The 14886-nt window shown below is 34.5% G+C and overlaps 1 protein-coding gene across 4 annotated transcripts in view; it reads right to left on the bottom strand.

Annotated features, from left to right (window-relative positions):
- Window positions 1-9429, bottom strand: part of LOC149197869 (uncharacterized) — an 86424-nt gene extending 76995 nt beyond the window's left edge. For 2 of the 4 annotated variants that reach the window (XM_089405995.1, XM_089405996.1), the window contains exons 1-2: window positions 7388-9418; window positions 7132-7218 (exon numbers count right to left, since the gene is read on the bottom strand). In XM_089405995.1, coding sequence (XP_089262121.1) covers window positions 7132-7218; window positions 7388-7858 — 558 coding nt within the window. In that variant the 5' untranslated portion in view covers window positions 7859-9418. Of the gene's footprint in view, window positions 1-7131; window positions 7219-7387 lie in introns of all 4 variants that reach the window. The other 2 variants (XM_089405997.1, XM_089405998.1) reach the window with 2 other exon arrangements.
- Between the last annotated feature and the right edge of the window lie 5457 nt (window positions 9430-14886).

The following is a 14886-nucleotide window of genomic DNA, read 5'->3' as shown; positions in this document are numbered from 1 at the left end:
CAGGACTGCATCTTAGATCAGTCATCATTAGCAGAATGATGGACTTACTGCTGCTGTCGTAAAATCTCAGATTTGTATATTTGTACTATCTCTCTCTCTGCTGAACTATTGAAGAATATAAGAAGATTTGATCAAAGGGTTTCCCCACACATTGTGGGGTTTGTCCCTGGCTCGCGCCATATCTTGTGTCCTCTTGTCTTGGCTTGTCTTCTGCGTTTTATATTTATGTTCTATCTGCAGTTTATCATAATGCTGATGTGATTGCTAACTGTGAAAATTTAAATAAATTGCTCTAGCATAGAACATACCAAAACTTAACATGACTCCTAACTTCTAACTGTTAACATGATATGAAATGTTAAAAATTTATAAAATGAAACATGAATAATGAGATGAAATGAAACAACTTTAGTGACTAGTCTTTCACAAAGCATCATATTCATAATTCACAATCATTACCAATGAGTTATAATTGCCAAGGCCCAACTTCAAACTTCAAATTTTCATTGTCACAGTGATATAATGTTTACAAAAAATATCATAATGTCATAATGATATGAAAGAGTCAAGAGTCAAGAGTCAAGGACTCAAAACTCAACACTGAACAGTTATGAAAACTAAAGTGACAAGTCTAATAGAAACTAAAAAAGACAAGTAAACTGTAAATCTACAAGTGGCCCTTGCCACGAGAGTCTCCAGGAGTATAAGTAGGTCGTGGTGGTCTTCTAGGAGTCTCCCGCCCAGACCGACGACCAGAACTAGAGCCTCCACGCGAGGGTGCCGATGGAGGTGGCGACAGCAATGGAACAAGACTCGGGCCCCGAGAACTGCTACTGGATGGTGGAGGTGGAGGTGCCATGGCTGCTGCAGCTGCTTCAGCGTCATCCCGTACAAGCTCCTCTTCTAGTTCTTCCAAATGTACAATGCCATCCTCCAAATTGTCGTCCTCAGGGTGATTGTCCCAAATTTTATATGTGGGATCTTCATTAGCCCGATCACAGTAATGGCTCAACAACCTCAAGTTGTAGTGCACATAAACCAAGCTTTCTGCTCGGTTTTCGTTGAGCCTGTTTCTTTTCACATTATGTATATAACTGTAGGTGCTCCAACACCTCTCTGCAGAAGAAGAATTTACAACCTGTGAAAGAACTTTTATTGCCAATTTTCGCAAAAGTCCGTGGCCGCCATATGTTTCCCACCATGTGAGAGAATCAAATTTATCTTTGTCATCCATTGCATGGAAGTTACCATACAAACCACTGCCAGTGAAGTATCTGCCTATTTCAAGGCGCACAGCTGCACATTCCTCCCTGTCAGGCACCAACTTTTCTAATGCTTCCAGATATCCTCTAGTTACCTCTCGATCTAAATGGGGTTTGGTCCTAACACCACCCCCTGCTGCAGGTTTGCCCAACCAAGAATCTGAGTAGTATTTTGGCGTAAGGATATACGCCAAGCAATGTAGTGGAAGGTTAAGCCTATTCCACCGTTCACACACACAATCATGAATCAGTTTGTACAAGTCGGGATCTTTGTTATGAACAATGTCTTTTATTTGCCCCAACATGGTATCCATTTGCTCATACACCTCGCCAATCACTGGTTTGTCTGTATCTGCAAACCGAATCATGTTATAAATTGGCTTGGTGAAATCCAATACCTGTCTCACAGTTGTCCAAAACTGCCCATCAAGAGCGGCCTCCTCCACCGTTTCAAAACCTGCAATGTCAGCTACATTTGTAGCCCTTTCCTTTAACACCTGCCAATGTGGACTTGATACCATGCTAGCTAATGCCTCTCTTACCTTCAAAAGGCGCCTGAAGGTGAGGTAATAGCTACCAAATCTAGTCCTCGCAATCTTCAGCAACTCCAATCTCGAGTGACTGCGGAAAAGGCCATGGGTATTGCTATGATTTGTAATAAATTTTATCATTTTTTTTCCTTTCTTGTACAAATCACCAATCCATTGGTATTGTTCATTTTTGTTTTTGACAATATCATGCAACAGAAGGTTCAATGTGTGAACCAAACATCCAGACCAAAATATGTTCGGGTATTTATCCTCAATAATTGCTCCCGCTGCCTTACAATTAGGAGCATTATCAGTGATGACTTGGATGACATTGTATGGGCCAATACGCTCAATTGTTTCAAGCAATGCTTCTGCAATGTTAATAGCGGTCTTGAACTTGTCTGAGTAATCATGTGCAGCTAGAAAGATGGGACCACTAACAGACACAGCAAAAACACTTATCAATGGCTTGCCTTTTACATTTGTCCATCCATCAGATACAATGGACACCCCATTGTCAGTCCAAGAACTTGTCATTTTATTCAAAGAATGTGATATTTTTGCTTTTTCATGATCAAGGCCAACAGTTCTTGCCTTGTCATACCCAGGGCTCTTGTATCCTTTAGGGGCATCATTTATGGCAGAAACCATTTCGTGCCAATAAGGTGAGCGTAGAACATTGAATGGTATCCCACATGCATAGAGGAACCTGTAAACTTTTGAATCCACATCATTCCTACACCCCTCATCAAGGAAATCTGATATGGTTCTACGGCGTAAAGATGATGACCCTGTGCCTCCATGTCCATATCCACTGCCTTGGGAGGATGTTGAAGGAGTTCTTTGTGAGCTTGGTTCAAAGAAACCCCTTGATCTTTTTGCTCTGTATTGGGCGTCCTCCTCTTCCTTTATGTATTTGGCTCTATCTGCTGTTGACACCTTGTCACAAGTTTTGATTCCTATTTGTTTCTCTCCATCCCATGGCCTTTTCCGGCAGAGGTGTCTTCTAGCACGGGTGTATGAGCCTGTGTAGTCAGTGTTGCAATGGGGGCAATGAAATTTAGTGGTTCCACCCCCTCTCCCTGTTTCAGCCCTGTGAACATATTTCCACAATGGAGTTTGGTCTTGTTTAGTTTTTTGACCCTCATGTTCACCCTCCTCCACATCCTCCTCACTGTGGTTTTCACCCATTTGACTTCCTCCGGCTTCTTCATCCACCTCTTCAGTTTCAGGCCCCCTCCGTTTCCTACTCTCCACCACCATAATAACCAGAAAGGGGACCAGGAAGAGGAAAATGCCAATAAAAATGCTCAGGTCCATCGTGTTTGATGTTTGTAGGGTTTGAGTCTTGAATCTGCAAATTAATTTAGTTTATTGGGATTAATTCATTTAATTTATTAATTTAATTTAAATTAATGATCTTTAAACTCAAACAGGTAAATGAAACTAACTAAATTAACTACCTAACCAGCTAAACTAACTAAATGATTAAGTTACTTACCTCTGCAAGCTTCCTCCTCGCTCCTTGGCACTTGCTCCTCGCTCCTCAGCTCTGGCTCCTTGCTCCTCAGCTCTTGCTCCTTGCTCCTTTGCTCTTGCTCAGCTCTCAATCTCAAGCTCAATGAAGTTGAAATGAGTTTTTTTTGGCCCATTGGGCTTATAAACAAAAAAAAATTAGTTAAATTTTTTTGATTTTTCGGGTCCGGCGGAATTTTTTTCCGCCGAACCGCTCCCGGCCGGTTAAAAATCGCTCTCGGAGCGTTTTTTAATGCCCGGGAGCGATCAGGGAGCGATCGCTCCCGGGCATTAAAAAGCGCTCCGGGAGCTCGGGAGCGATCGCTCCCTGAAACGCTCCCTATCAGAGCAGGGAGCGTAAATTTTTTTAAGGGAGCGCGCTTCGGGAGCGGGTTCGAGGGGAGGGGGGGGGGGGGGGGGCGCTCCCCCGCAACATTGCTAATGACAGTTTAGTAAGTTCAAGTTGTTGCAATTTTGTCAAGTTTTCATAGTTATCTCCATGGTTGAGGTAGTAGCACCACTCTAGAAGGAAATCCGACACTTGGACTTGGTTTCTAGAAGCTCCAATATGGATTTTTATTGGTCAAATTCCACCCAGCTCGCACGTGTGGACCTCCAGCATCAAATCAAGGGAAAAGCGCAGCAGTTTTGACCAGTCAACTTCAAATGCGTTTTTTGAGCAAATGAAAGCGAATTTCAGAAAACAAAAACATGGGTTTTGTTTAGCGCGGGCCCAATTAGGTTCTCCAAAAGCAGTTTTTTCAAATTTGTTACTATTTGAAAGATTTTCGAAGTTCTTTGGAGCCTTATTTTGCAAATTACGTGGATATACGATTTTTCAATTTTTCATTTAATGCACAGTCAACAAAAAGGCTTGAACAAGTTGTTCTTTAGCAAATTCGTGGCATAGAGATAAGTTTGATCAGATCTGGGCTGATCTTTGATCCAAAAATCCATGAAATTTTATTTGATTTGATCTCATGACCAAAACTCAAGCAAGAAAATTATGAGTTTGTTAATTGTCTCAAAATTCTATAAATTGCAATCTCTTTGATGAGAGGAGGGATGATCAGAGATGTCAAGGATGATCTTAATTTGTAATTGTTGTTGCTTATTGAAGGAGAAGAACTCTATTTTTTTCATTGAATGTAATTTTTTTAATATGGCGCAACTCTGAATGAAATTGGTGATTTAAATCTCTTCTCTTGATCTAAGTTTTCAACACCTTGCAATCCTCAGGAGGGCCCTTGGAGATCTGTGAGAATAGTATAGATACTTTCCATTTCTTTCATATTCTCATGAATGGTTTGTTTACATAGATTAATTGTTTATGCTTATCATAGATTAAAAACTCATGTTTTCCATAGATTAAATGTTTATGCTTTCTTAGATTAAAATGTTCATGATTCCATAGATTAAAGTTTGTAAGTTTTAGAACAAAATCTCCATGCTTTCATAGGGTAAAATCTCATGTTTTCTTAGATCAATAATCTTTATGTTTTTTTTTCTAGTTTAACATTAATTTCCTTTCCAAAAACTTAATACTTTCATAATTTATATTAAAGAATCTAATTTCCTTTTGAAGTTTCCAATTCATTTCAGTTATGCATAAATATTGAAAGCTAATCTCCTAGCACATACAGTGTAGTGTACTTCGCAAGCTCACATACCCGAATTGACATATAAATGCAAGTAATTTAACAGTGCATTAAATTACCCAACAAATGGATTGCATTCGGTGCTATTTTGGTTATGTGTACCCTTACATGCTATATAAATTAGAACTTTTGCTTATTTGTGCATAAATGGTTTGGATTCATATGGATGCACATGAATATATATGTTTTTCTTTAAATTTTGAATATTTTACGTGTTTTTGGTTGATCGGTTTTTTGGTATGATTTTTTTGCCGGTTTCTATCCGGTTTTGACCGATTCCCGATCCGGGGGGTCTACTACTTCAATGATCGGTCCGGCTCCGATAACTATGATTAGAAGCCTCCAACAACGCCTTGAAGAAATCTCAATCTTCTTGAGATAACTCTACATCTTGCGCATGTCCAAATGTGAAATGATACATTCCAAATTAACACACCAATGGTTGTTAGCACTTCCATCTCTCTATCGTCATAGGCTTCTTGTTTAATCTATGTACTTTGCCATCAACGATATTTCATAATATTCTTGCAACAAGAATAGTTTTACTTTGAACTTCCATACTTGTGCCATCAAGCTTGTGGATTTTGGGTAGTACAAAAATTGCATGAAACACTTCCAACCATGATTTTCAAAAGAAATAAAAATAAAAATCAAATCTTAAATCAAATTTTAAAAGATTCTAGGGATGATAGGACAAGTTTCAAGGAAGCAGAGAATGTAACCCCAATTTCCAAGGGATGGAGTGATTGGATGTATAAAGAGAAGAAAAACTCAAACATTACTAAGAAAACATGTAATAAGTTATAACCTAAAACAATGACGGTAATGCAACTGCAAACAACTTATAAGAATAATCAGATATAAAAGAAAAATCCAAGCATTAAGAGGAAAATACGTAAGTACTAAGAACCTAAAATAACGATGGTAACGAAATTGTAAATAACTCATAAGCATAACCAAATATAAACGAAAACTTCAAACATGATTAGGAAAATATGCAAGAGCCTAACAAAATTATGGTAATGCAATCACAAGTAGCTTATAAGCATAATCAAATGATAATATTGGACAAGTGCAAATAAAGCTTATGACAATACCATTCACAATTCCATAAAATGAAAGGATTATAACCAACTAATCCATATTAAAATGAACAAGTACATGGTTCAAACTTCAAAATGCCAAAAAAATGCATTCACCCATCTTACTAAATAACATGCAGTTTGACACAATGAAACATGTATAAATATTAAATCCATAAATTGGGATCTAGTGCTTTAAAGCTCTCCGAAAATGCTTGAACCTCATCCAGTTCTACTACATTTATCTTGAATATTCAAGATGCCCACCTCTACTCTTCAGCTACTTTGTCGTTTACGAACCAGTTTAAGAAGCAGTTGTTGAACCATATATAGTAAAGAAGGGGTGCTTTCTAAGCAAGGGATACAAAGGCTAATAGTCAAAGGTCATCTCACGGTAACCTTTACTCCATTGTCTAACTCAGGTCATCTCTACCTTCATGGCCACAGAGATCCCAAAGTCAAAGGAAGTAAAAGGCTTGTATATATGACTTATTATTATATGACACTACTAGCCACTTAAAGCTTCAACCTTGATGAAAAACACTTCTCCCCGAGGGTTGAAAATTCATTAAATATCACTCTATGGCTTTTTGGGTCTTCCCAAAAGCTTCTTATTCTGAGTAAGCAGCAATTCTTCTAAATTTTAGCTGATTTTTTTTTGCCAAAAAATGGTTTGCTCAATTAATTCAAACCAGCTAGTTTCAAGTTATGAAAAGCACAAAATTGTATTATGAAATCCACAAACTTGAAGCAGCAAACAACAAAACTAAAATAATTCTAAGATTATGATGAATGCCTTGCCAGTTTAATGCAGGTAAGCGGTACAGTAAGAACTCAATGGTTGCATGTAGCATTGAGGCAGATGATGATGGAATGGTAAATAAGAATGTGCATCCCTTAATTGCTTTACCGAGGTCTCATCCCTAAAAGTTGGCAGTGTGGCAGATTTTAGAAGAATTGCTAAGCTACCCCACAGCAATGATAAATCAAGCATTCGCTTCAATGACAGGCATGGTTCTTGTCGCGTGGAATTATACGTCTAAGTATTTTAGAAAAACTGTAGTGGGATGTTTTGAGCTCATACCTCTAGCTCATATCCCAGTGCCTGCAAAGCCTTCGCAACACTGAGCAGCAGCAGGAGGCCAGGGCTCCTAGAAAGTTCGGCACAAACCTGTCATGTAAGCATTCAGAAGAAACCAACTCAGAATTAGAACCCGACAAAAACTTATCCTTAGATTGATTAAAATGATCTAAAAAAGCTTGAAGCTCAAATCTTTAGAAACTAAAGAGTAGTGATAATATAGCTATATTTAGGTAATAAGATAGCTATATGCACTGACCAATGCCAAACGAGCAGGTCTAATAGGAATCCGCCTTCTATTCTGTAAGCCTGTAAGATTCGTTTCAGCATTTTTATCTCTGAATTTCTGTAAGAGTTTGTGCGGCACGAATCTGACAGCCTCCGCAATATCCGACGTGCGAAGCGTTGCCAAATTTGGCTTTTGTTCCAAAGTAGCGCGATAATCTCCAGAAGAGAGCTCCGCTGGCCTCAAGAACATCACCATGGAGCCATGTAGCATGGCGTCCGCTATGAAGTAGGCAATAGCTGCGCATATTAGAATCCGACATACGAAAGAGTTGCCTCTTATGAAGCCCCCTTTTCCCCAGTGAGACCGGCCTTTCAAGGCCAATTGAGCTTTTTTTGTCTTGCCGTTGTCAGAGAAGCCAAAGCCACTCGAATCGCCGTAGTGAGGAAAACGTTTAAACAGATGGTCGTCTCCCATGGTGATCAAGGACAGAAATCCATACATTCTAAACCAGCCGCCTCAATCTTTGTTTAAATTGTGACTTTAAGTACAGATAGCAACTCATTGCAGAATACTTACACAGCAAATTTTATGCAGAAATTAATCCTTCAAATGCAATCTTCATTCCACCTGAAAAGCTTCAAATCCTTCATATTTTACCCTCTTGTAGCTGGATAATGTCAAATCTGGACCTCCGCTTCAAAATATTTATAAGTCATTCAACGCTACGGCTGAAAAACCTCAAATATTGAACATATTAACCATAATAATGCCAAATTTCTCAAATAACAGCATTCCGCATTCCGCCTTAAGAACTTAAAATACTTCATATTCAGCTGCATTTTATATTATTGTTGAAAATTTTCAAACATTACACATTACACGAAATCCAGCTGCTTTTTTGCTCAAAATCCGGATGTATTACGGCTGAAAAGCTTAAAACGCTTCCAACATTGTTGCTGACAAAAGCAAAACTCTACAAGTAAAAACCTGACCTTTACATTCAACAACAATACGCTCCCGGAAATCGAACCCCGGTTCTCGGCCTTAAACTAGATTTCTCTTCCAAACTTAAAAACCAGACAAATGAAGACCATACGCGGTCCCGCACTATACTTACTGAAAATATAGAACCGAAAAATCTCCTGCCGTTTCTGCGGACAGTGTAAGAACTGGAGGTAGACCCGTACAGCTTCTTACTGACCAATAAAAGATGAATAAAGAAACATTAAAGATCGATAATCGGAACTCAGCGAGCAACCGACAGCCGAATCTCCGTGGATCCTGCAGACATTCACTATACTCGCGCTATCCCAAGCCAAGCAAACATAAGTTCACGCTACAGACACAGAAAACACAAAGGCAAACCGGAGCTCCTCGCGAATCGAACCTCAGACGTGGATAACGAGCAATAGTATTCCCGAAAGCATTCTGACACAGTGCATTATGTACTCAGAGCACACAGTCTACCACGAACGCCGCTAAATCTAGCGGGCTCTTGGATGACGTAGCCTGCCACGCTGAATTTAGCGGACCTTCGGAAGGAAGCGCCAATTTGGAACAGGCGGAAAATTCTAGCAGAGTTTCTGTCGCTTTTTATCTAGAGGTGGCCCTCCCGGACCTGGTATTATTTCACGGTAAAAATATTTTAACCTTTTTTGACTTTTTTCACGGAAACTTTACCACAAAGCTCCAAAGGAGACGAATCGGTTGCACAGGTTTGTTTCTATTGGCTGCTTGAGAATTGCGTCCGACAGCGTGGATACAGTATCATTTCATCACTGTCAGCTTTCACATTAAATGCTATCAGTCATCGTCCGCAGTGGAGTAGTTTGTCACATTGAAATCTCGTTAATTAAATGTCGAGCCTCGTTCCGCCCGGGTTCAATTCTCACATTGAAATCTCGTTATTCAATATTGGGTCTCGATCCGCCCGGGTTCGAGTCTCTAGTAGATTACGACAACGCTTATGATTATAAATGAGCAGGAGGTGGAACCCGTTCTACGAGGAGGGCCCAAGGATTTGAAGACTGAAACAGAAAGCGAGAGTGGAAAAGATCATGACGAACCTTTTGAGCGGGAAAAAGAAATTGGTAACAGGTTTTGCTTATCGTGAAAGTATCCTTCTTATAGGTCCCGGGAATATAGCTTTCTATTGAAAGTCAAAATGATTATATTTTTTTAACAACTTTGAAGATTTTCGGACATTTATAAAATTTCTTTTATTAATTTTAAATCTACGAAAAAAAAGGGTTTTTGAAAAAGTTAATATTATTTTTTTTATTGGTAAAAGAATTTTTTTTATTTTTTTAATTTTATTTTAATGAAAATAAAATTGAAAAAGTCAATATTATCCTTTTTTGAAAAAGTCAATATTATCTTTTCTCTTTTATTGGTAAAAGATTTTTTAGTTTATTTATTTTTATTCAGTTTAGGGTAGATTTAAGTTAATTTTTTTATGGTGTAGTTTAATTTATAGATAAAATGGTATTTTTTATCTTATTTTTTCTGGTTAATTTTAATCAAAACTGAATTGAAAATTTTTAAAACTTAAATTTAAATTGTTTAATCTGCATAATTCGAGTGATCTAAGGGTTTTTCATGTTGATGAATCATTTATACATTTAGAAATGTATTTTAAATAACAAAAAATCTTGAAATTGTATTGTTAGATTTTAATAAATTCTGGTGAAAAAGACTATTTCATTTATAAATTAGACTGCCCCATTTTTTATTAGATTGGAGAAGAACAATCAATTCACAATGGATGTTTATTATTGGTAAAAGATATTTATTTAATTAAACATCTTTATTAAAGAGAAAATTGCCACACACAAAAATACACAATTTACATGGTTATTAGTTGTGCTTCTTTAATGATAATAAATTATATCTTACAATTATGTTATTTGGTAATGTGAAATTATGCAACAACTAATTATTAGTTAAAAAAGAGATAGTGATATGATATTTATTTATAATGAATAGTTAATCAATAGTGATGAATAAATATAATATTTATCAATAATAACTAATTGAGAAAATGAATAATAGTAAATAAGTATAATATTTATTATGAAACTTGTGTTAATGATATTTAACTTTTAAACTTTACTTTACATTTAATTGCGTGGTTTTGGTGAATTTCGTGAAAAAGACTATTTCTTCTATAAGTGCATGGTTTTGGTGAATTTCAGTAAAATAATGCCTGGTTTTGGTGAATTTCGGTGAAAAAGACTATTTCGTCTATAAGTTAAACTAAGCTCGAGAAAATTACCACAAAAGAACACAATTTACATGGTTATTAATTGTGTTTCATTAATGATAATAAATATATCTTACAATTATGTTATTTATTTGGTCAAGTGGAATTATGCAACAACTAATTATTAGTTAAAAAAGAGATGGTGATATGATATTTATTGATAAAGACTCCTTAAAAAAAGAATAGTGATGAATAAATATAATATTTATCAATAATAACTAATTGAGAAGATGAATAATAGTAATTAAGTATATTATTTATTATGAAACTTGTGTTAATGGTATTTAACTTTTAAATTTTACCTTACATTTAATTGCATGATTTTGGTGAATTCCCATGAAAAAGGCTATTTCACCTTACATTTAATTGCATGATTTTGGTGAATTCCCATGAAAAAGGCTATTTCGTCTATAAGTTAACTACGCCATGGGAAATTACCACAAAATAACATAATTTACATGGTATGCAACAACTAATTATTAGTTAAAAAAGAGATAGTGATATGATATTTATGGATAATGACTCCTTGAAAAAAGAATAGTTGATGAATAAATATAATGTTTATCAATAATAACTAATTGAGAAAATGAATAAGAGTAAATAAGCATAATATTTATAATAAAACTTGTGTTAATGGTATTTAACTTTTAAACTTTATTTTACATCTAATAATTTTTATTGTGGAAAACCTAAAATTGCAGTGTTTTATCTCTTAATACACAACTTTAAGTGTCCTCCATCATAGCAATTAAAATCTATATTGTAAAGTCTAATCCATCCTCAGTATTTCATCGATCCAATGAAAACTCTACAAAAGATTTTACATGGTTATTAGTTGTGCTGCATTAATGATAATAAATTTTACATTACAATTATGTTATTTATTTGGTCAAGTGAAATTATGCAGCAACTAATTATTAGTTAAAAGAAAGATAGTGACATGATATTGATAATGATTCTTTAAAAATAAAACAGTGATGAATAAATATAATATTTATCAATAATAATTAATTGAGAAAAATGAATAATAGTAAATAAGTATAATATTTATTATGAAATAATAACTTACTGAGAAAATGAATAATAGTAAATAAGTATAATATTTATTATGAAAGTTGGGTTAATGGTATTTAAATTTTAAAGTTTACCTACATTTAATAATTTTTATTAGAGAAAACTTAAAATTGAAGTATTTTATCTCTTAATACACAACTTTAAGTGTCCTCCATCATAGCAATTAGACTCTTTATTGCAAAGTCTAATCGGTACTCTCATCAATCCAATGAAAACTCTACAAAAGCTTTACAAGTGAGCTATTATTGATCATTTGCAAGAGCTTTAATTCAACAAAGACACTAATGTGTTTAAATAGACTAAATCTCTCTCTAAACATTTAAATGTCAATGTCTCCAACTTGATGGCTTGGTGTAAGAGGTATGTGACTATCACCATGGATGACAACAAAGAGGTATGTAATAATTGCAACTAATAAAAAATTGATTAAATAATATGCAAAAAAATGAATAAATTGTGAGTTTACTTGCAAAAGGGTTAAGGAGGACATAAAGAGATTTCTTATGAATAACTATGTTTGAGAATAAGCTACATAGTAGGTGGAAAGTACCCAAGATTAGCAATGACAAATAGGGGAAATTTTAAGGATGGAAATTTATCTTAAAATTAGAAACCTTAACGAATCATTCCTAATATGCAAATTGTACTATGTTTGGTGATATTTTTGTAAAAAGATTCATTTTTCCAATGATTTGTTTATCTATTGTCTATAAAAATTTTCCAATTTTTAAGGTAAAATAATTTTATACTATAAAATTTGGGCAAATTGTTTTTAGAAAAAGAAATGGAAATTAGCAAATCATTTTTTTGAAAAAAAAAAAACATGGAAAATTATCACACCTACGAATATTAACCCCTAAAATTTTCCCTATAATAAAATTTAACATAACCTCAAGAGAGAAAGCCCCTCATCTTCCAATAAATCTCCATGCACATATCTAGATTTCTTTTCACTGGACAAAAAAGCACTAGCACCTTACTCAAAGCTTTTTTTTAAATATCTTTTGAAGAGAAAATGGGAATAGGTTTCTTTGAAATGTCCATTAAAGAGAAATGCACTCCCATTGGACCTATAAAAATACATAATCCTTGCATGTGTTCTTGAATAACTTGCTATGCATTCAATGTCCAAGGATCCCATTTGTGGTGTTGATGCCACATACCACACTATTTCCAAACTCTTTATCATAATAGTCATGGAAGTTGAAATATTTGGAAGACAAAAATGATCAATGTTAGATGGAAAGAAGAGTATGTTTATAGATCACCAAGGTTTTGATAGCATCAAACATTTGATGAAAATAGAATTTAGATTAAACATATTATTAAAGGTTATATATATCGTTTTAAATAACTATAGTATAAATTTATATATTAATATTAATTTATATAATTTATTAATATATTGCAATTTAATTGAATATAATACAATAAAAATTAAGGGCATAAACCTATATAGATCGTTATAAATAATTAGTTTTGATTTTTTATATTTAGATTAAACATATTATTAAATGTTATATATATCGATTTAATATATATATATATATATATATATATATATATAATTTATTAATATATTATAATTTAATTGAATATAATACAATAAAAATATGATGAGCCATTATTTTTATTCATAAATTAAGACTCTCACTTAATATAACTGTTATTATGTTGATAAATAAAAATATATATATTTATATTTTAAAAAATAAACAATCAATAAATTAACAAAAAATTATCTAAATATTATTAGACCTTCCCCTTTATCTTCCTCGTCAAATATAGATGTTATCTTCTAGCTGTTAGGTTGACCTGTCTCTCTATTTAACCTTCTTTTTAGATCTGTTTCTTCATCATGTCCTGAAGATGAACCACACTCGCTGGTTCGAAACAGTCGACCAAAATCTTCAATATAATTTCTCCAAAAAATTCTATACACATTAGGATATAAATCACAAAAACTTGAATTAGAAAATGGAATTTCTAAAAATCTTAGCCATCAGAATCTTTTTCACCATCTTTATTATTATTATTGTTATTAATCGAAGCTTTTTCACCACCTTTACATTTGGTATTTTGTGCACGAGATCCCTCAACGCTCATCCCTTTAACTTAATGTTATTCTGTGATTAAAGTTCATGGATTTAATGAAGAGTAGCATACAATATCTAAAGTTAACATGCGCGGGTCTGGATAAGATATCTATAGATTCATAGTCAATGAATTATTGCCGCAAATTCAACGTGTCAAACAAAGGTAGTTGATGAATTTTTGTTTTATGAATTTATTTATAACATTAAGAACTTAATAAACGTTGAATTTTATATTTGTTTAACACAACATAGAAACTCGGGGTGGAAGGTTTGGGTTGGGGGCAATTCTTTTGCCCTAAAGGATAAGCGGAATTCATTTTTGCTTGGAGTTTAGGGAGGGTTTTTAAGCAATCAAGTTAAATTTGAGGGTCTTTTCCACAGCGTTATTTTAGCTGGAACTCATTGTTAACAATTATTTAGTGAATAAAAAATTATCATAGAGTATATTTGGAAAGGTAACTCTCTCAGAGATCTGTATCTTAATTCAATTTTCTTTGTATCAGGCCCTTCTTATTATTCTCAAAGGCTAATTATTTCCATATTTTTTAGCATAATAACACCATATCGGATCAAATGAAAATTGTGCTACAAGATTGGAGTTAGCTTCTTTATTGACTAATGATCACTTAAAGTACTCCCTAATTCCATGACAATTAGTATGATTAACATGGGACATTTTGGCGGGAAGATGATGGACGAGTTCTTTATGTCTACGTTGTCCACGTTCAAAGTAGTTGGTTTGGGTGGCAGCATAACATGTTTGTGCACCACATGAAACATCAGAACCAAGACGTGCAATGTTATTAATTCTTGAATGCAAGGGGAGGTTCAAGTGGGATCGTATGAATGTTGGAGGGCTTGCGTGGAGGTCTTCAATTACGGCCTTGCTTCTGATGGATTTAGTGGACATTGACATGAATCTCTCTTTATACACTTGTGGGAAGGTCAAATTTTGATGCTCAAAGTGGCATTCAGGTATGATGACTTGTGGTGTAAATAGAAGTTCTTCACAATGCACTCGGTTTACCAACAATTTTGTCCTTTGCGTTACCCATGAGAATACTTGGTTTGATCATCCTTTATCCTTGTCTAATTGC

Source organism: Pinus tabuliformis, chromosome 2_2 (assembly GCF_031772625.1).
Source record: "Pinus tabuliformis cultivar Carrire ecotype Pingquan chromosome 2_2, CPIR1, whole genome shotgun sequence".
Lineage (NCBI taxonomy): Eukaryota > Viridiplantae > Streptophyta > Pinopsida > Pinales > Pinaceae > Pinus > Pinus tabuliformis.
Note: the sequence above shows the minus strand (reverse complement) of the source record. Positions and strands in the feature narration are given on the sequence as shown.